The 21,224-nt window shown below is 39.6% G+C and overlaps 4 protein-coding genes across 6 annotated transcripts in view; 2 read left to right on the forward strand and 2 right to left on the reverse strand.

Annotated features, from left to right (window-relative positions):
* Positions 1-7: 7 nt before the first annotated feature.
* gskip (gsk3b interacting protein) lies at positions 8-3,804 on the forward strand. The gene is made up of 3 exons (XM_026299462.2): positions 8-229; positions 2,344-2,589; positions 2,688-3,804. Exons 2-3 carry the CDS (start codon positions 2,347-2,349, stop codon positions 2,844-2,846), a joined length of 402 nt encoding a protein of 133 aa, XP_026155247.1. The 5' UTR covers positions 8-229; positions 2,344-2,346; the 3' UTR covers positions 2,847-3,804.
* A 256-nt stretch (positions 3,805-4,060) lies between these two features.
* Positions 4,061-6,289, reverse strand: LOC113125655 (NPC intracellular cholesterol transporter 2). The gene is made up of 5 exons (XM_026299290.1): positions 6,212-6,289; positions 5,852-5,952; positions 5,401-5,508; positions 5,130-5,302; positions 4,061-4,601 (listed from the first exon to the last, which is right to left on the reverse strand). The coding sequence occupies exons 2-5, from the start codon at positions 5,931-5,933 to the stop codon at positions 4,515-4,517; spliced, it is 450 nt and encodes a 149-aa protein (XP_026155075.1). The 5' UTR covers positions 5,934-5,952; positions 6,212-6,289; the 3' UTR covers positions 4,061-4,514.
* A 354-nt stretch (positions 6,290-6,643) lies between these two features.
* On the forward strand, positions 6,644-8,275 carry isca2 (iron-sulfur cluster assembly 2). The gene is made up of 4 exons (XM_026304314.1): positions 6,644-6,749; positions 6,986-7,166; positions 7,537-7,652; positions 7,755-8,275. Exons 1-4 carry the CDS (start codon positions 6,688-6,690, stop codon positions 7,927-7,929), a joined length of 534 nt encoding a protein of 177 aa, XP_026160099.1. The 5' UTR covers positions 6,644-6,687; the 3' UTR covers positions 7,930-8,275.
* A 264-nt stretch (positions 8,276-8,539) lies between these two features.
* eml5 (EMAP like 5) overlaps positions 8,540-21,224 on the reverse strand; it is a 33,689-nt gene continuing 21,004 nt past the window's right edge. For 2 of the 3 annotated variants that reach the window (XM_026298692.1, XM_026298708.1), the window contains 26 exons: positions 20,944-21,137; positions 20,645-20,756; positions 20,352-20,479; positions 19,489-19,630; positions 19,217-19,369; positions 18,553-18,684; positions 18,371-18,459; positions 17,542-17,718; positions 17,200-17,401; positions 16,996-17,122; positions 16,026-16,034; positions 15,296-15,374; positions 14,863-14,992; positions 14,648-14,746; positions 14,351-14,371; positions 13,694-13,867; positions 13,355-13,563; positions 13,001-13,158; positions 12,499-12,613; positions 12,214-12,402; positions 11,893-12,065; positions 10,907-11,069; positions 10,693-10,796; positions 10,447-10,600; positions 9,801-9,901; positions 8,540-9,707 (listed from right to left, as the gene is read on the reverse strand). In XM_026298692.1, the coding sequence (XP_026154477.1) occupies positions 9,671-9,707; positions 9,801-9,901; positions 10,447-10,600; positions 10,693-10,796; positions 10,907-11,069; positions 11,893-12,065; positions 12,214-12,402; positions 12,499-12,613; positions 13,001-13,158; positions 13,355-13,563; positions 13,694-13,867; positions 14,351-14,371; positions 14,648-14,746; positions 14,863-14,992; positions 15,296-15,374; positions 16,026-16,034; positions 16,996-17,122; positions 17,200-17,401; positions 17,542-17,718; positions 18,371-18,459; positions 18,553-18,684; positions 19,217-19,369; positions 19,489-19,630; positions 20,352-20,479; positions 20,645-20,756; positions 20,944-21,137 (3,371 nt within the window). In that variant the 3' untranslated portion in view covers positions 8,540-9,670. The remainder of the gene's footprint in view (positions 9,708-9,800; positions 9,902-10,446; positions 10,601-10,692; positions 10,797-10,906; positions 11,070-11,892; positions 12,066-12,213; positions 12,403-12,498; positions 12,614-13,000; positions 13,159-13,354; positions 13,564-13,693; positions 13,868-14,350; positions 14,372-14,647; positions 14,747-14,862; positions 14,993-15,295; positions 15,375-16,025; positions 16,035-16,995; positions 17,123-17,199; positions 17,402-17,541; positions 17,719-18,370; positions 18,460-18,552; positions 18,685-19,216; positions 19,370-19,488; positions 19,631-20,351; positions 20,480-20,644; positions 20,757-20,943; positions 21,138-21,224) is intronic. The other variant, XM_026298699.1, reaches the window with a different exon arrangement.

A 21,224-nucleotide genomic window follows, 5' to 3' on the forward strand; every position in this document is an offset into this window, starting at 1 on the left:
ATAATATGGCGGAACTGTGTCGCGCACGGGACACGTATTGGGTTCAAATTTTATTTAGGTAGATATTTATACATAATTCAGAAAAACTAGAGGTAAGGTGCGACGGGCTTTAATGTGACTTTTCCTCTGGCTGGCCATAAATCAGAGCTTCAGCACTTCAGTCTGTGTGACGCTGGGACTTTGGACTGGAAGCTTCCACCAGCCGAAGAACACAAACCAGTGAGAGGAGGTGAGAAAAATGATCGTGTCTGTACCTTAATCAGACTGAACGTGGGATTAACTCCTTCAAATGTATGTTGTGTGCATTTGTTAGAAAATATAAGGAGTGAGGGAAATGCGTGGTTTTGCTAACGTTATAATCAGAGGAGTGACTTAACATTAACTAGCTAGTGTCAAATATCAGCGTCTAAACTAACACTGGTTAAACTACAGCACTTAGCTAGTTAGTTATATGAATTCGTCGATTTATAATATTTTGCATGAAACTTTAAATGTGTAAATTAACATGTAGTTGGCGTTAAGGTTATTACTTGAGTTGTAGATACATGTACCGAACTCTTAGCTACAATAAAGGCGATGATGGACAGTAGTATTTTGTATCTTGTATCTTTATTTAACACCTGTAATGACTCATTTACAATGTACAATGATAAAATACCCTCTACACATTAGTACAACAGTAGTAATAACCCAGTAATATAACACATGATTATATTATGTACACACAGTCTAATATTTGCATGAGTCATTATACTTTTGATACTTACAACAATTATAACAGTATTATAACAGTACTTTTTTGTAACAGTTTCAGTGTAAGCGCATGTGTTTTAAATTTTTTTTGCAATGTGGTACTGCTACTTTTACTTAAGTGAAGGAGATAAATATGTCCACCACTACTAAATAAAAGCATGTGCCAGTAAGTCTTCAGCTATCTTTGAATCTGTTGATTTGGTGGTTATCCAGGGGTCAGCGACCCTGGTCCTCATGGCCCACTGTCCTACTTGTTTTCTAAGTTAAGAGATAAGATAAGCTTTATTGGTCACATGCACAGTTATACATAGTACAATGTACAGTGAAATGTACTTCTCCTGATATTTCAAGCCACTGATTGGCTGAACACACCTGATCCAGGTAATCAACAGTGGGTAGGGTGGGTCTAATTGGAAAACAAGCAGGGCAGTGTGCCTTGAGGACCAGGGTTGGTGACCCCTGGTCTAGAGAACATCAGCAATAACAAGTATCCACGAGGGGGTTCAGCCAGAAAAACATGCCAACTGATGACTAATGGTGAAACCAGATGTGAAGCAACAGGCTACAGGTCACATACAGGAAAAGGACTCATACGGGATTTTGCAGTGCAGTGAGCCTTGACATAAATGGAGTATAAGAAAACTTCTTTAACAGATGCACGAATAATAAAGAGCACAGATAGCGGCTGTGTAGAAATGGAACAGGTGTTACTTTGAGTAGCTGTTTTGCAGTTTGTTTTATTCAGAGCGATCTACAGTTACTGAAGCAGCAATGATTCAGATTATATGGCAAAAGATCCTTGCCACAACCATATGCTCAGCCTCCATTGCTTTAAGGAATTTTATGGTGACAGAGAAAAAAATAGCCAACCCCACATTGGGAAGAAAAGACGACAACATTAGTCTTCATCTCTGGGAACACATGGGCCTTTTTAAAGATTTGGTGCTTTAGTTGATTACTGCTGAATCAAGTAGGGAGAGACTAAACCAATTTGGAAGAAGGAAATGTCTCGGAAAGTTTTTAATCAAAATATCTGTGTTGAATTGGTTGGTAACTACCAATTATCATTGTCCCTTGTATAATGCATTGTCACGTCAGCATACCTGTATAATGTTACCTTTCTTGAAACAAGAATATTTAGCTCAATAAGTTAATAAAATAATAAAGTGGGTTCAGCATCGAGGATACATTGCAGAAACAACTCCCCATAAAGGATGTTAGATTTAAAAAAAAAAAAAAAATCTACTTTGCATTTTAAAACAAGAATCCACACACTCAGATGCATGTCTCACTTCTGTTTTAGTCACATGTTGTGAGTCACTGTCATGTAAGGACAGCAGTTTCCTCACAACCAGTGTAATATTACAATGCTGCTCACTGTTCTTATGTTCAGCTGTAATTTAACACTGTCTTCTCAGTACAGGTAATACATAACAAGAGTGCTGGTTGGGTGAACTGTAAAATGGAGTTTGTTACCATAACAGTAAAGAGCAGCTTGTTGTGACACAGTCCTAGTCCTAATAGCATACAGTAAAATCTACATCTGGGGTTCAGCTGAGTCAGTCAGTAATGTTGTTCTTCCGTGTTTAGAGGATGGAGATAGACTGCCAGCCTGACGAATCCATTGTCTCTTCATTTGATGAGGACTCTGTAGAGCTTGGTGACGTCAAGGACATGAGACTGGAGGCAGAAGCAGTGGTCAATGACGTACATTTCGCCGTCGCTGAAATGCATGTGTCCCAAAGTCTCAACAGTGCATCAGATGTGGCCTACATTAACGTGGAAACAAGAGAGGGGAACCGGTATTGTCTGGAGCTCACAGAGGCAGGACTGAGGGTAAGATATATTTAAAGCGTAAAAAAGTGATTTCTTGGTTTTTATTCATGATATGTACTTTTGAGACTGCAAACCATCACTCATTTCCACCCAAACAGGTGGTGGGCCATGCGTTTGATCAAGTGAATGAGGAACTGAGCACCCAGTACCATGAGACTGTATACTCACTTCTGGACAAGCTGAGTCCGGGTTACAGAGAAGCCTTTGGGAATGCTTTGCTCCAGCGGCTGGAGAGACTGAAGCAAAATGGACAATAAAAAGGACCAAGATGTTACATAAGCTGTACATGTGAAACAAGGGTTAATGAAGAGAGTGTTTTTGGATATGAGCCAAAAATAAAGTTTGGTCAAATATTATAGCCTGTGACATCCATCTGCCTAGCTACCATTAATATGAAGGGGTTCCCTGCCCCATCAACTTTGCTTTGTTCTAAATTTCATTGAATGACTTCATGTTACTTACAGTTAATGACTGCTAGTGATTGGCTGTGTGGTACCTGTGTCAACATTGTGTTGTTGACTTTGGAAAGATCTTCCAGCTTCCATGTTACATATTTGTAACTGCACACTGCTTAAGGATTTTGCACCTTTTGTACTCAACATGATCTAAGAACCAAGCAAGTTAATCCAGATCCCACCTCTGCCCTGCTTATACTAAACCTAGGACCTGATATCAGCTCAAATATACCCAGTATACCCAACAATTATTCAGGTGTCTCACTGAAAGAGCCAAAGCTATATTCTTTCTGTGTAACTCTTATGCTGCCTTAATCACTGACCTTTGGTTAGAAAAGTACAAACAATAACTGGTAGTTCTCTTATTTTGAACCAAGATAGTATTTTGTTAGGCTGTCACATGAAAAACTAGGTCCAACAACTGAAACTCATTTGAAAGTTATTTCAAACTAAATGGACACGATACTAGTTTATCAAGTTAATTATGTTGGAATGTTACTCATTTTCATTTAATGGATAATGCATTGCATCTCAAGCTTTTGCTGTAAAAGTAAAAAAAACTATGCTTGTAGACGCTTAAATGCATATTTTTGTTGTATTCTGATTCATTTGTCAGAATGTCCTGCATTTACTTGTAGTTGCTTTAAGAAGTTGGTTTATTGTACATGTGACCTGGTTATGATCTTACTTTAAGGAACATTAACACCATTCTTCCTTGCTGCTGGCATTTGCTAAGACCAATAAAGCCCAATGTATGTCAGTGTGTTTCCTCCAGTTAAATCATAATCTCATCTGAAAATCTATATTCATCTAAAATCTTTTAACCTGGTAATAGAACACTGGCCTGAGCAGGAGCAGAGAAGAGGCAAAAGCTCCACTTTTATTACCGAGTAACCCCAGGTTTTGTTTTTACAATGACTAGGTAGAGAGCGGGGACTAAAGAGTTCAAAACATCATTTACAAGCAAACTACCAAAGATGCTGAATCAAACATTTATATAAATTAACAGAACAAAGTAGGTACACACTGGATTTATTAAAATTGTTCATATTGGCAATCTCCAGTTCCATAAGACTGACAGCACAGGGTCAGTAAGAAATATTACAAATTTCAGTAAAGAAAAAAAATACATAACATTTCCAACTACATGGTGGATTTGCACTGTAGTGAAATAGTCAAGGGGTCATTAATAACTGTCATTTCATTCTCAACACAAAAAGTGTTAACCAGACCATTGCATAAACCAGTCTTTTATTCATTAGTTTCATCTGGGTTTAAGATGTGCGTGGGACAAGGTCTTGCAAAAGCAAATGACATCGTAAAAATCGATTTTATGAATGAATAAAAGGATTAATTAGAATATTCTTCAAAGATCACACGTCAGTGGCAAATCAATTCATACGAGCTGGTACTTAAGATGATCCCTTTTATTTATAAAAAAAAAAAAAAATTTAAGGTCAAGTTGCAAGTTTAGCCCACAATCTCAACTGGAAACATGATGCAGAACAAATCTTTGGCGTTGTCATCTTTCAGTTCCCACTTCACAACCAGCTTTATCTAGGAAATGCAGAAGTTGAGTCAGTAAACAAGACTTTTACATTAACTAAAAAAGAAAAAAAAGCCAAATCTACCAACTTAGAACACCTTGTATATTACAAAGTTACTTTTTTATTAACTTTAGAATACAACATCTGCTCAATGAAATATGGTGTGTTGGCATAGATTAACCTAATAACAGACAAAACGATTACAAGGGCATATCTTCTACTTTTAGTCCTGATACTTAAGTGTAGTTTGCTAGCAAATGATCATTGCAGAGCTTTTACTTTTAATATACATTGTAGTTTTGCTGACTTTACTCATGCCATTGATCTGAATACTTCTACCTCTAGTGTTTATGTTGTGTCTGTCAAAATGAAACCACATAACACATGCATCTTCTGGTGAAGGTATGTGTGATTTAAGACCAGATGTGTAGAAACTGTATACATTTAAAAAAACAAAAAAAATATTGCAGATGTAATCTGGTTACATTAAAAGAACTGGATAAATAAGTTAAATAAGCACTGCTGCTGAAGTACTTACTGATGGATACTCAGACTTTACAGGTAGAGCGTTCAGATAGTGGTAGAACTGTTGCTTCTGGATGGGGCACTTAATTCCAGACTGGCAACCATCATCTTTGGAAATGTGGAAGGGGACAGGAACTCCAGCAATAATGCCATGAACCACTGCTTTGCTCGTCTGACTCTCCACAACTACACCAGAACAAACAAGATGAGACCAAAAGTTAAAAAAAAAAAAAAAAGGGGGGGGGGGGGGGGGGGTAATTTGTACAAAAATACAGCCCACTCACCACTGCTGAATGTTACATTGACACTGTAGTCCTGGCCTTTGTGTAGCTGGCATGGCTGACTCTGACAAGGGTTAATGTCCACTACTTCCACTTTTCCAGTAACTGAACCTGAATGTAAAAATGGAAGAATAACCTCTTAATGCAGAGTTTCAAAGGTTAAAGTGTTAATAGTGCCGTTGCTGGGATTAATACAATTATTTATTAGGATATTTCACTGATTTAACACATCTAACTATGATCTCCACACCATAGTTAAATACAAATGAAGGAAATCAAGGGGACTTTCTGACACACAAAACTGAAAGACTTCCGGCTGACTGTGATTGATCACACCTGCCACAGGTAATCAGCAGTGTCTAGGGCAGGGATAGTCAGAAAACTAACAGGACAGTGGGTGACTATAGGAACATGTGTTGTCCACCCATCTGCTATAGAGAGAGATGAAACTTACCGCAATCTACGTATTTCACTGGGTCCGCACGCGTGAGACCAATCAAGCAGAACAAAACAATGAAACCAGTCCGGACATCCATGTTTCTGCTTCCCTGTACCCTAAAAATAAGAGACAACAGATAAATAAACTTTATCAGGCCAATGCGGCGTCCAACAGAAAACTGAAATGTTAGCTAGCTGAATCATATGACTCCTTGTTGAGCTATTTCCTCAAATGTCCCGACTGTAGAAGGAGCTACAAAGTTCAAAACTACGATGAAGAAATAGTCTTCGACTACTTGGCACCGTGTTAAACGATACTTTTCATAATTATTATGCTACAAAGCAGTATAATAAACTGCAAAGAAACACGATGTACCTTGGAAACACCTGCGATAACTTTTGAGCAGCACAGCTACGCCTTTTTATTTCCCCATGTCACGAGATTGACGTAACACTTGTTTAGATGAGTATTACTTTTTTTTGCCCGAAATGCAGCTTGTCAGGAAACAGCTTCAGTGTAAAGACACTTTGTCCGGCACTTTAAATTTCAAAACAACACTTCAATACTCTAATTATCTGTGAGAATAATCTTCATATAAGTATTTTTGTAGTTGTTGTTGGTGGAAGCATAAAGCTTTGCAAAGCTGTGCCTGACAGACAAAACTAAGGTATTAATACTCCATTCTAGGCAGACCATGTATCTGTTCATATGGCGAGTCAAATGGATAATGATTGCCAGGTAAACTGACGAATCAAATACTTGAAAAGCACACATGTGGGCGTGTCCATTTGGAAGACAACCATTCAGCCAATAAGAATGTTTCTTGTTGCGAAGGGACGTTTGTTTTGAAGATGTCAGCCTTGAGAGGAGCTTTGTTCACAGCGTCGAAGTCAAAAGTATTGAGTTCGGCCAGGTAACGCTTATAGGCTGTGTATTATAGAACTAATGAAGAATGGGTGGATCAAAATTATAACAGTCAACAGTCTCTCTTGCAGCATCTTGGGGTGTTGAGTTTTTGCCAGCTAACTAGTTAGCAGGCTAAGGCTAGCTTTAATGCTGCCCTTAAGTAACCAGCTAGCCAAGGTTGACGCTATGGCCAACAGTGTTACATGTTCTTCTGCTGTCATGCGACGTGATCATGTTTTGCAGGATATCTACATTACCGAACAGCCTTAGTGTGAGTCAGCAGTCACACCGGCTTCATCGAAGCCCCTATTCCCTTCAGGCAGTGGGACTCCAGCGGCTCAGCAGCGCCTCGACCCAGGAAAAGGCTACGGTGTCGAGTGGATCTGATGAAATAACGTTACACCTCACCGAGTCATGTGTGAAGGTCTGCAGAATTTGTCTAATGTGTCTAATTTCACATTCAAACATATATTGTAATTTCGGTACATCTATGGTAAGCCAGGCAGCCAAAATTAAGCTGTTTCTATGGTATCCTAATTTCTATTATGACCATTCACGGTGTATATATATATGCAGTCGTTGATTGTGACCGCTTTAGAAGAGGGGTTTCAGAAGATCTTGCAGAAATCGACTGACATTGACTAGTGCAATTGTATATTTTGTGATGTGACAAAGGACTGTCTTTACTTTGTCAATAAATATTTGCAGATATTGGAAATGTAAGTATGGATAGTCAGATGACGCTGTTAAGGGCTTACAGTTTGTGTGCTACTCTTGTGCCTTCTTTAATCCAGAGACTAGGGGAGATCATGGAGAAGGGAGAGTACCTGAGAATACATGTGGAGGGAGGAGGATGTTCTGGGTTCCAGTATAAGTTTTCTGTTGATAGCAACAAAAATGAAGATGACAGGTGAACTGAAATTAATATAGCTTACAAATGATAAATTTTCCTTAATGCCTATTAAATCAAACAGTTCTCTATTCCTCTTCATTCACTGTGTTCTTCTTTCAGAGTATTTGAGAAGGGAGGAGTTGGCGTTATTGTGGACCAGGACAGCCTTGAGTTTGTGAAAGGAGCCACTGTGGATTTCAGCCAGGAGTTGATCCGCTCCACTTTCCAAGTGCTCAAAAATCCTCAAGCTGATCATGGTTGTTCCTGTGGCAGTTCCTTCTCTGTCAAACTATGATCTTGCTTCCTTGTCACTTGCATTAGTGTTATTTAAAAGCTCCATTTATCAGTTTATTAGGCGCACATGCACAAAATGCAATAAAAGGTTTTTAGATTAGACTGCATGATTCAATACAGGTACAAACTATAAACTGGTAACTAAAAGGCTTTGATATGTTGCATTTCTAATTCAATTGTGATACATGTATTTAAACAAAGCAAAGTCACAGTTGAGGTGTTCAAGTATTCAGTGCTTTGAGTTGCTCTTGTATGTAAAATATGTAAATAGATTAAATCTATGGCTTTAAAGAGGTAAGCAAAATGATATATGTCGTCTGAAATAAAACCTAAAATAAGAAATAAAATTGAAATTCATGTATTTCTACTAGAACTCCTCTTAGTCATAACAGTTGGTGCATGTCCAGAAATATTGTTTGTTGTTCTTCGGAGTTAATAGTACTCACGTTATTCACTTCCGGACATCAGAAGGATAGGAACATTTCTAGATAATTGTAAATGTTAAAAAGTTCATATGAGCACTGATGGTTTCATTAGATTAGTTTAACAGCAATTTGATTTGTCATGTTATATTCTTAATGTCAGTGAACATTTTTCACTCAAAACTTAAATTCATGGTTTCCTTTTTTTATTAAAGTGGAATTTAAGAAATATTTCACAAAAAATATACAAAAAGAATATATATAAATGATATTTACACTGGTGTAATGTAAATCAAAATATGCAGCAATGTTTTGTTGTAGTTAATAATACAAGGAGCAAAATGTTTTGCACTTTTCATATTTTCTGATAAAACATTCATTTAAGTAATATATCTGATTACACAAAACATTAACTTACTGTTGAAAAAAGTCACACCATTCATATTCTTGAAAATGCGACAGTAATACATCGTACAGTAGCAGCACACCGAAAACTGACCGAAGGAGTTGCAACAGTCCATTGAAACATCAATTTACAGCTGATATTTTTGTTTTCTGAGGAATTTGGTTCTGACAGATTGTCTTCCAGTAAGCCATGCACACCCATTAACCACAAACAGATCCTGAAACAAGTACACGTTAACATGTCATGAGGGGAACACTGCCGAGGGAGGTTTGTCAACCAGTCAACTACACAACCACATAAACCGTAAATGAACCATCGGGGTAACACAGTGACCAGGTCAGGTGTACAGTGCATAGTATGCTTTGGCATGCTGACATCCAGAACATAACAGTGGATGTTACATTCAGGAAGAAGGCCACAGGATTTGGAATTACCAGTAAAAATAGAACAAATGACTATATGATGTAAAAAGTAAACCATAATACAAAAAGGATCCAAACCCTCATATGTTGAACACTCAGATTAAGGCTAATTCAATTTGCTACCTGTTTAAAAAAATGGCATTGCCAGTAACACTATGAAGTTATATGCATATGCACATACTGTATTAGAGAGATCTTTTTTTTTTTCCTCAATGATGATTTGATGCTGTGAGCCCAGGGCTATAAACCCTCTGCCTGTGTTCACAATCAGGACTAATGGTGTGATGAAAATGAGCTTTGCACATATGCATGCACCTAGTTTTGAGGCAGTAAGTCAAGTCACGACTTTAACTCATTTACAAGCTGCCAGGTCTGTCCTCCTCCTCTTCTGCCTTCATATGAAACTTTTAGCAGAACATTTTTTCTGCAGAAGAGATGGTGACGGTAAGAGATGCCCAGACCTTCTGAGGCAGGATGGTCCAGGTGTGATCCTCAGTGAGGGACGTGGACACACCGCCACACAAAGAGGCTAGAGAGAACATAAAAGGAAAGAAAGCATCACCTAATGGTGTTTGCTATGTCATTTGTTAGCAGTCTCAGTTTAATCAAGCTTCAGTCCTACCTTCTGTCATCTCCACCGGCACTGACAACAAAACGATCTCCATTTGTGAAGCGTATATTTGTCAAGTGAGCAGAATGGCCCAGAAAGCGTTTGTGTTTGGCCTAAAACAGATTAAATTCTCATCATTCAACTGTCAGTAGCTTTATCATTTTACACTACAGACACATTTACAGCACACACTCAAATCAGCGTACAACAATTCCAGAAGAAGTAACGGTTACATCTGAAAATGCTACAGTCAGTAAACGTTATTACACATTTTAGCAATAATATTTTCTCAATAACTAAAAAGAATTTGGATGAATACTGAACTGATATATTACAATGATTCAAGAATTTTGAAAAGGTTAAAAATTGCCATGATTTAAAGCCACTATGTAAAGACTTTATGTGATCATAGCATTTTTCAAATAACCTTTTTTAAGAAAAATTAATGCAACCATTGTCCTGAGCTCATTAATCTCACTTTTCCCAGGTCAGATTCATGGCATGCGTACTACTTCTTTTTTGTTTGAAACTACCACTTGGACAGTAACAAAGTCAGGAATTTTCAAATCCAAACACACAGTGGCTTTAAGATCATGTTAACACTGAAAGCTGAAAAAAAATACATTGAGCAATAAAAAAAATATGCAATCATACTTACAAACTTTTCTGGACATGGAAAGTCAAACAGCTTTACCATTCCAAAGTCATCTCCTGTAACGATGTTAAGGCCTGAGTGGGACACACAGGCACAGGTGACATCTGCTTTGTCATTGTTACGGGACCAAATACCTATGACCTCGTCCCCAAGGACACTGGAGACAGAGAGAGACAGAAACCTTCTGGGTTTAGATTCTTTCCAACACGTGTAGTGATTGTTTGTGTGTGGTAAAGCTGAGAATCTCACCTTGTCCAGGAGGCCCAGGTGATCCTGTCAATATGGGACTGCTCTGTGACCTGTTTCCCAGATGGCACCTCATACACAAGTCGTTTGTAGGTGCCTGTGGATATCTGATTCATGGAAACAAGGGGTTAGGGATCATACAAACAGCCACTGTCTGAGACAAACCTGTCACAGTGCAGTGACAGAATATACCTATACCCATTATCACAGTCTATACCTGGACATAAGTGCTGTCAGCAGAAAAGTCCATCTGCATCACGAAGCTTGGGATGTCCCTGCAGCAGTTGATACGGTTCAGCTGTGGGCCCAGCGTCAGGTCGTAGAAGTCAACTGCGTTCTCAGTGGAGCCTACTGCCAAATAACGAGAATTTGGACTGAACCTGCAAGGGAGATATATGGTGTTAAAAATACCCATGTTCTCCCAAATTTACTCTCTGGAGCATATACTATGCATAGTAATTTAGTTTCTAAAGATGAATATGACTTGTACTATGAGTGATTTCTGAAAATGTAATATCTATACATGAAAAATGGAACATATAAATAAAGTAAGGTAACAATTAAACATAAAAGCATTTGATAGAGCACATAAGCAATTCTTGAATAACAAATAAGCCAGCAAAATATTGCAAATGCACAGTAGCAGCCTGAGCCTTCTCCCAGCCAATATCCTGATGCAGCACCAAACAGGATTATAAGTGGGTTGATTCATTGTCCCTGACTGGCTGTGTCTTCCCTGGAGGACACACTTTTTCACAAACAGGTATTGGTTTCACATTACTGGACCAGTATGATGGCAATTTACCTCAATCCATCCATCATCTACTACTTATCCTGGAACATCCAGTGTTGCAGGGGCAGTTGGTGCCAGCTGGTACTGCTTAAAAGGTGGGGTACACCCTGGACAGATCATCAGTCCATCACAGGGCTGACAGAGTCAGATTCACACTCCTACCTACAGGCAATTTGGAGGCACCAAATAGCCATAATCCCAACCCGCATGTCTTTGGAAGCTGGAATAACCAGAGAAAACCCCCACAGGCACAGGAGAGCATGCAAACTCCACACAGAAAAGTCTCAGGGTTGAACAGGATTCAAACCTTCTTGCAGTGAGGTTTTGGTCTTTGATCTATACTATACTAGTATTTTCCCTACAGAACACAATGCCGTATCTATTACACTTTGTCTGGTCTACTATCATACCTGATATCCTGTATAGGAGAGCGCCGGTCCCTTTTCTTGCCCCAGATTTTGAGCGAGGCAACCAGCAGAATAATGAACTCTCCATTCTTCATGCCAATGGCCACCATATCTCCCTCAGGACTGTAGCTGATGGTACGTGTTGGGTGGCCCAGGTTCACCTTATTCAGCATCTTCTGTTTCCCCAGACACCAATACAAGATCGTTACACAGTTGTTGCAAACTACCCTCAAACTCCAACTACAGAATTTAACTGTCAACAGTTTGATAAAGTGAGATCAATATGATACGATGCTCTGAGGTGTTGGAGATAACATGACTGACCTTTTCTGGGATGTCCCACAGACGTACAGTGCCATCCTCTGCAGCAGACAGAAATACGTCTCTGGAAGGATGAGTGCCCAGGCCCCAGATAGGCCCATCCATGTGTCCGTTCACTAAGATGTTGCATGCTGCGTTCTTTTCTCCTACTTCAATGATCTCTGCATTTCTGGTCCCCACAAGGATTTTACCCTGACAAGGTACAAAGTACAAATGTGTCAAAATACAGATGATGAAGTCTAAAATAAGTGAGGAGTATTTCACTGAAGAAAATGATCTGTAACCTACTTTTCCTCTGCATACAGAGCGAACACAGTCTATGATCTGCCCAGTTTCTAACCGAAAGGCTCTGCAGCGTTTGAGCTCCTGGTCCCAAAGCTTCAGAGCACCTCCCTCCTTTGACCTGTGGAGGAAAACAAAGTATGTTTCATGCACCAGTAGGAAAGAAACGATGTAGCTTAACACCTTGGACAAGATTTTAGTCAAAATGAATCCAGCTGTGGGATCACTCACTTTCTTAAATATAGGTTTCTAAAAGTTAAAGTTAAAAGACTGGAGTATGTGATGACATTTTGTTTGTCCTTGTTTTTAACAGTGTTTACAGACACATTTGAATATAGCAGAGTCATTATGCTTCTGCTACAGAAAGACTTCAGTTTACTATCATTCAGAAAACAACTTCTTTCAATATCATATATTAATTACAATATATATTTCAACAAAACTAAACCCCATCCAACCCATTACTGATACATAATGTAATGTGGAAATGCAACAGAGCAGCACTTACGGTCGTTCTTTGCCTCCGGTGACTATGAGGCCGTCCCTCAGTGTGGTGTACATGGTGAACACTGGTCCCGTATGAGCTTTGGCCACTATTCTTACTAGAATGTGTTCCTTCCACACACACACATCCCCACTTATGGTACCTGTAAATGTCAAGTTATTCTGAAAAGAAAACAAATCTGCACTAATCTAGTGGCCTAAAAGAGCAGAGCGAGCAATGCACAAACAATTCACAGCACATTGAAACAGGCAGCTCAGGATCTGCTGAGCTTTAAATATTAGTAGACACACAATATAACAGTGAGTAGCAGTAACAAGTAAACATTTTACACATCTTAAGAGGCAACATTTCACTTACAGCTCCAAATGCTACAGACAGCATAGTCTGCATCCGGGCGTCCTCTATTGAACTCAGCACACCTTTCTTGCTGAGCAAAGCTCGACCAGCTAATGTCCAGAAACGTACATGTTTGATGCCCACAGACACAAAGTGCGTATCTGAGTCTGGCCGAAACTCTGCCACAAAGATCCTCTGAGTGTGACCTATTCGACTGGCAACTTTGGCACCTGAGAAGCAAGGCAGGGTGAAATGGAAATGTGATCTCTCTGTTGTGGTGGACCTTTATCCTCCTCAGAAAGACGTGAAAGTTAGAAGAAAGTAGTTTTTTCATATATATCTCATGAAAGCAGTTCATACCTTCCTGCCATTTCCAGATGGTGACGGTGTGTTCAGGGTCCAAGCCCACCGACAGCAGGAGTTTCCCTGTGGCACTGAAGCTCACAGAACAAACCCCACCAGAGTGGAAACAGCGTAGCACCGACAGAGTCTGCTTGGTCATGGCGTCCCACACGTGAATAGATGGAGATGTGGCTGAAAAAGTGAAAAGGTAACTATTGATCTGAATTATTTATTGAGCTTTCACACATTTCATATTTTAAAGTCCTTAAAACTTATATTTCCCTATAACATTAAATATTTAAGACTAAATTAAAAAAAAGAGATGAATAGAGTTGAAAAAATTCAATAGTCAAATCTGTGTTCATGTGTTTTATGACATTTGATTGAATCTCAGTGAGAAGCCTGAGGAAAAACAATTAGGTTAAAGGCACTTTAAATAAAAAAATCAGTACAGGTTGTAATTTAGACATATGTTTATAGCTTTTATAATTATATGTTTTGGATTACCATATGAAGGACTATAAAATACAATGAGGGAAAGAAACATCTCACATCAGATGGCCACTAGATGGCAGTGACTTAATGGATATTTTAGGATTAAGCCAAACAGATCTTTGAATAGTCACTAATGCCACATTTTCTGCTTCAAGAGTACCTGATTTGTTATGTTCTTACCTGACATGTCACCAGTGTCACCTGAAATAAAAGAATATCCAATTAATTGACAAAACCCACAAATTAGTTCTCTGTTTTTTTACATGGCTATCTCACAGCTATTCATGTATGCAAAAACTGGTCATTTTACTTGTTAGTTGCTGCAGTAGTTGCAACATTTGCATAGAAAGTTTGTAAGAAGAGGATGGATATCAGTCAATAATCTCAGTGCACACTGCACAACACAGGATACAGGGAAGAAAAAAAAAAAAAGCGAGGCGGCTGATGACACACGAGGTCAACTTCGCACAAACATACCTACTTGGCCAGTTGCCACCACGTTGGGGAATTTGGGGTGTTGATTGATTGTCAGGCACAGAATGTCGTCACTGTGTTCTACATAGAAACTTTGGCAGGCTGTAAGATAGCACAAACACAAAAAGACACACCACACACAAATACAAAGTGAAATGAATGTTTGTTCTTCAATATTACTGAGAGCGTCTCTCCTAGGCTGCCCTGTGTCCACTTACAGGTCGTTAGATTGAGCACTATGCCCACTGAGGCCGTGTGGTAGATGATGTCCGCCCCCTCATTCAAGTAGTGCACGTTATTGCGGCAGTCATTGCCACGGTAACCGAACACCAGCTCCAGAACCAGGTCCTGTGGGAGAGGCAGAAAAACACCGCCAGAAAGTCAGAAAGGTCAACTCCATGACAACTAAGATGTTCAGAGCCAGTTGCACGTCATTATTCGATTTCAGCATCGTCAGAGTCCCCAGAGGGGCTGTCTGGGTGGAGTACAAGCACACAACGTCTTTAGCTGAAATAATCACATTAGAAACCAGCACTCTGAATCTTTTGCTGCTCCGATAGAGACAAGCCTCCTTTTGTTCTTAGGTTCACCAGTTCTATAGACAGTATCTATTAGTTGGTTGTGTTTTGGTGAGGGTGAGGTTCTTCTTACCTCAATTGGTCTCTTCTTTTTGCCAACATTGTTGGTCTGCAGTTTCTCTGGCAGTGGCAGCGCCCTACTGACAGGAGGCCTGAAAACAGACAGCTGGGATAAGAGGGCGGCTGTGAAGCTACTCATCACGCTGATAATTATAATAATGATGATGATGATGATAATAATGACAACATTTTCACTGTTTATTAGTCTGACTGCCATTTAATAAGTTCAATAAATATATGTGTGTACAGAGAGAAACTGCTGTTCTGTCTCAAAATTGAGCAAAATCCTTTTTCTGCAGTAACAAAGTAAAAAAAAAAATTAAAATGTCAAGGCTAGTTGTATCACAAGTGTGAGTCCTTATTGCCAGTGAAGCAATAAAAGGACTGTGTTTGAATAAGGTGATGGAGTGGGAATGAGTCTGTATTTTGTTTGAACAACAACCAGGTTTTTAAGGCCGTTTCACTCATCTTATCAGCTAAAAAATATGTTTTTCTGACTCCTTCAGAAGAAAATAGGTCTATGTGAAAAACACAACAAAACTATTAATAATGCAAAGACCTGTATGGACAAATGTTACGACAATTACCTTCTTTACAATGAAGGCAGGGTGTCACAGGAAAAAAGCTATCAAGTGTCTAAAACAGGCATGCTAAGACACCTCTTGGTTTTTATATATATAAGTAATACCAGAAAAGGAATAATGGGATGAAACTGTATAACAACAAAACAGTAAGTGGCTTACCTGGACCCTCTTCATGGCAGCAACAACAAAGAAAAGGCAAGAATTAGAAAAATGTTTCTGACAGCATTCACTGTTGCCCTGCAGACACACACGTAACACAAAACCTCAGCCGCTGAGGACATGAAATACAGGAGTCAGCACCACTGTGTAACCATAGCAACCAAAGTCCATTTCTATGACAACTGCTGCTCAGAAGATGCTGAGTGGATGCTTGCATTGTCCGACCACAAATCTGGAAATCCATAAAGCACCCACCCACAAGTCTGTGACAGAATTTTAATTTGTTTTAATGGCTTTGATAATGACTTAAAAAGCAGATATTTTAAGATGTGATTTAATATTCCTTCTGGATTGACACGTGAAGTTAAAAGTCTAGAAGCACCTCTTGTACATATGTGAAGGAAAAAAATAGCGCTAGAAAATAAATTACTACAACTGATAGGTTTTCTATAAAGGAAACTTCAGAGATGCCTTTCACAGATATTTCACAGCATTTCTATAACACTGCTGGAATGGAGAGACATGGAAACAACCCTCTGTTGTTTAATACACTCAAAAATAACTCTTACTGTCTTGAGTCTTGAAGTTTTTATTATTTATTTTCGCAAATCTTGGATGTTGCCCACAGATTATAATACACATACTTAAGTCAGGTAAGCACTCTGATTTTTCTCTATAGTTATACATATTTGCAGTACCAGTGTCTGTTACAACATACATGAACACAAGCGCTTACCTGACCACCCCTTGTCTTCAAGTGGAATTAAAGAACAAAGCAGGAGAATGAGAGATGCACAGCCATTAAAGGAAAGAAGAAAAGCAGACAAGGCTGAGTTATTTCAGGAAAGTTACATAAAGTAAAAGAAAAGTTAGACTGACAGAAGAAAGCAGGACTGACTTTAGCTGCAGAGGCCCTACTACTTGTAGTACTTTGGCTGAAGGTTGTTCTCCACAGCTTCGTTTACAATACCTTTCATCCACAGAGGGCTCTTTCAGCTGCAAGTGGGGTTTCACACCCGTCATGGGTCGCATGTTGGTGGATAAGGCCTTGATGGTGTAGTTGATCTCGTTCTCTCTCGTCACATCACTGTCATAGCCTGATGAAAGGTGGGGATGATTTTACTTCAGCACCAGAAACAATAAATACAAATCCTAAAAGAAGCTGATCTCTCACCGCCATCATCCTCGCTCTCAATGTCCGACTCCTCACTATCACACTGTTTGAATTCCCGGTGGCCCTCGGGCTCATGGGCCCAGATCATGAGGCACGTGTCACCCCCACCCACTGTCACCAACAGGCTATCATCATGGGTCCATCGCACATTGGTAACATGTGTACTGTGGGCCACGTAGCGTTTGAACTTTGCATATTTCCCCTGTGGAAGTGGGACAACATTTGTTTGCCATGTGTGACATTACAAGGATTAACATAACATTTTCATAAATGTTAAACCCAAGCCTTAAGTCGGGAGACTTTCAAACAAGATGGTAGCAGAAGTTGTGAAATGCGTTTTACCTTTACAGGGTATCTGAAGAGCTTGACGTATCCTAAGTCATCTCCTGTTGCAAGCACCTTCCTGTCGTTACTAAGGCAGGCAGCGGTCACCTCAGTGACCTCAGTGATCACAGGCCAGATGCCCTCGACAGACGCTCCCAGGACACAAGTCCATGTGCTCCAATCAATCTTCTCCACCTGAGAAAAAATGTGAGTGAGAAAAAATGTTTTTCTCATTTTTTAAAAAGTTATAAAAACAAAGAGCAACAAAATGGATCAAAACAATTCAACTAAAGAGGGTTCACCATGAAAAGCCTGATATTGAATTTTGAACTTTTCCTGCAACCAAAAGAGAGAGTAGTCAATTTTCAATGTACTGAATGGACCAAATCATGTGAGAGGGAGAGATACACTCTCCTACTGGTTTATAAATATAGTTTAGGTCAACCTGGTATCTCCACCTGTCAAGTGTTCAAGTGCACATAAGAGGCGTGTAATGAATGGGAGGGAAAGAGCAAAGTCATTGCATCATGGAGAGGTGTGACTGACGAGCAAAGACAACAGAGGACATATGAGTCTCCATTGAGACACAACCCAGCAGCATCTGTCATCTCTGTCCCTTATTTTCTTAATACATTGTGTACCTCACAAGATAGCTGAATGTCACACTGTATTAACGGGACCCTAAACACTATCCCACTTTCATTGCCAAAATTAGAATGATCCTGGTGAAAAGTGGGCCATGTTAATGCTTCACTGCCCTTCCCTGAGCCTCCTGTCATCCTGAGGGGAAAATGTGGGCTAACAGCACCATAACAGGGCTGTTCCTATCCGTTTTCTCCCTGCTTACCTCTGTAGCCGGGATGGTCTGCCTCTTGCCGCGGGGTGCTTCGAAAAAAAACTGCTCTTTAGCACCTGTGTTGACTTGAAGTAGTTTTCCTGCGAACAAATAATTCCAGACAGGCTGTGGTGTTGAACTGGTTGTTAGACTGGTTGTTAAGTTTTAGTTTGAGTAAAAGGAAGCACGTTTACCTCGCTTGTCCCAGTCCAGATGGGTAATATAGTTGAGGCATCCCTTGCACACTCCAACCCGTTTGCTGCTCATCACATTGTAGATATCCACAAAGGTGTCTCCTGATGCTACTGCAAGGTACTTCCCAGCACCTGAGTCCACAAAAGAGAAAGAGCTTTCACTCAGTTGGTTGATCCCCAAAAGACAACTGTCCTGGAAAGGGTAAAATCATGAATGTACACTTGTTTTATCTTATTTTTATCTTTAGATTGTTTATCTTCCTTTTGTTTTTCAGTATTTTAATTGCATTAAAACCCATTTTGTCGTTAAGATTACACAACTCTTTACAGTCACTTCTACTCTAGTATGTAGGTTCTTTGTGGGTGCTGGGTTGAGGATCCTGTGTATTGTGGATTAAGGTTAAGTATCCAGGCAGAAATACTTAGTTTCTTGTTCTCATTATGTTCACCCCCACTGTTTCTTATTTCTGTCTTGCTGTTTTTCTGCCTGGCCTTATTAAAGAAAGTCATTAATTTGGGTCAGGCCTGCAGCAATATCTCCCTGGTTCATAATGGGAGAGAAGAATGTACCTGCTGAACTTCTGCACTGGATCCTTCATAAAGATGCTAAAGGACATTATGGGAGTTTTGTACTGATGAGGAAATGCACAAGTGAAGTTCAAACCTGGAGAGAATCTGATATCAGAGATGATGTCCTTGCGGTGGTGGAAGGACACCAGGTCCTCCAGGGTGTCTGCGTTCACAATAAGGAAGCTTCCGTCATTCAGGCCCACTGCCAAGGCTTTGCCATCAGGAGAGAAGCAACAGCAACGGCCGCCTGTAGAGGACAAGGCCTTTGTTAAACTCCTGGGACTCCTGCACTTTTCTGTCAGGCAGATTGCAGAACAGGTACAATGGATACATGATGATATGTTAGTATCTGATGTGGTTACTGACCTTTCCTTAGCTTGCGTACAGCCAGCATGCAGTGGCTGGGCGAAAGATCCCAAATCCGTAGGGTTTTGTCATCGCTGACAGTGGCACAAAGAGGAAGGTGGGGATGAGTGGCCAGGCCCCACACTTCACCCTCCATGTGACCCTGCACACATAGAATAGCATAAATCTTTAATACATAGTCGGTCCATTCACTCATAGGTCACAAAAAAGGACGTGAAAATACCAAAAAACGAGAAATGTACTTATGAATATTGTACGTTTATTTTTTTTAGGTTTTGAAAAATGCATGTTTGTAATTAGCCAGTGTACAGATGTTTTAGATGTGCATACATTTAAATCTTTAGCTTGATCTAAGCATAAAGGAAAATATATTGGAAAGAGTATCATTAAGAGTTAACTAATCATAATAAGCTTCATAAAATAATAACGGCTACTTTTAGGTAACTAGTCAATATATATGCTGAACAATCCATATAGCTTCAGACGGGGTCAGAATGGAATAAGCATAACAACACAACACAATAAAATTCTGCTTTCTGTTTTTTCAGGTGAACTAAATTTGGAAATTTTGCTTTTGTAGTATGTGTGTTCTGCTTGGTTGTATTTTATTATATTAAATAAAGAAAGAAAGAAAAATGTCACCCAGACATTCAAAACAACTTCAACTTAAATCAAATCATTACTACTTTGGAAAAAGTTCATACCCACTACAGCTGTCATCTTACACACTTCCAATTCATTACACTGCAGAGAAAAATCACTTCTTCCTGTGCACCATATCTGAGATGAAGTACAATCTGAATCTGACGTACTGTATTATTATAGCAGGTATGTGACAGGTGTAGTGGTTATTTTTATCTAACCTGGACCAGCAGAGTGATGGGCCCACTCTTGTCCACCTCCAGGATCTCACCATTCTTGGTCCCCACTAGGATGTGGCCGTGACCCAGAGATATGGCACGTATGGAGGGGTTGTCCTCTAAGAGCAACCCTGTAGAGTCGACGAATTACAGCACGAAGACAGTGACTTTAACTTGAACCAGGACAGAGGAGGAACTCATCATTTCAGGTAAAAGCATGAAATGTTTTAAATGGATTTAAATTGGATGACTATATTATATCTCTGGAGCAACTGAGAACAGGATGACGTTTCTACCTTTAGAGCCTGGAGCTAGAACTGCTCTCTTGATGGCGTAGGTTTTGAGGCATCTCTCAAAAGTATCATCCCACAGAGCTACTATACCATCTTTTCCTCCAGTCACAAATCCCTACACAGACAATAAAACATTTCACAGATTAAGAAGGCATGATCAATAGCTTGCGTTTTCCATATTGTTCATACATATGTTTACAACAAAAAATATTTGAATAGGGATATAATATATTTAAAATTTTCCAGAAAGTTGTCACTGTTCAGGAAAACAACATCTCGTTTTGGACATGTGACATATGTACCTTTTCTAGAGCGTGCATGCTGAAAACAGGTCCATCGTGAGCTTTGACAGTCTTCATCAGGAACATGTCCCTCCAGATACAAATGTCCCCTGTGCACGTGCCTGAGAACACCATCTCCTCTGACCAGCCGTACACAGCACACATCATAGTCTCTGTTTTCCCCATGTTCCCCTTGCGCCCAATTAGACCACCACCTGAAAGAGAAGCAGTCAACTCACAGTCAGATGTGTCAGAGTTGTGCTTGTTAGAGCGAGAAAAACAAAAAAAAAAAAAACAGGGTC

Source organism: Mastacembelus armatus, chromosome 22, assembly GCF_900324485.2.
Source record: "Mastacembelus armatus chromosome 22, fMasArm1.2, whole genome shotgun sequence".
NCBI classification, from domain to species: Eukaryota; Metazoa; Chordata; class Actinopteri; order Synbranchiformes; family Mastacembelidae; genus Mastacembelus; species Mastacembelus armatus.

Coding starts and splice junctions, on each gene's coding strand:
- LOC113125655 (XM_026299290.1), bottom strand. CDS start 5,933: ATGGATGTCCGGACTGGTTTCATTGTTTTGTTCTGCTTGATTGGTCTC. Junction 5,509..5,851: donor AGTGAAATACGTAGATTGCG/GTAAGTTTCATC, acceptor TTTTACATTCAG/GTTCAGTTACTGGAAAAGTG. Junction 5,303..5,400: donor CAATGTAACATTCAGCAGTG/GTGAGTGGGCTG, acceptor GTTCTGGTGTAG/TTGTGGAGAGTCAGACGAGC.
- isca2 (XM_026304314.1), top strand. CDS start 6,688: ATGTCAGCCTTGAGAGGAGCTTTGTTCACAGCGTCGAAGTCAAAAGTA. Junction 6,750..6,985: donor AAAGTATTGAGTTCGGCCAG/GTAACGCTTATA, acceptor CATGTTTTGCAG/GATATCTACATTACCGAACA. Junction 7,653..7,754: donor AACAAAAATGAAGATGACAG/GTGAACTGAAAT, acceptor TTCTTCTTTCAG/AGTATTTGAGAAGGGAGGAG.
- gskip (XM_026299462.2), top strand. CDS start 2,347: ATGGAGATAGACTGCCAGCCTGACGAATCCATTGTCTCTTCATTTGAT. Junction 2,590..2,687: donor TCACAGAGGCAGGACTGAGG/GTAAGATATATT, acceptor CCACCCAAACAG/GTGGTGGGCCATGCGTTTGA.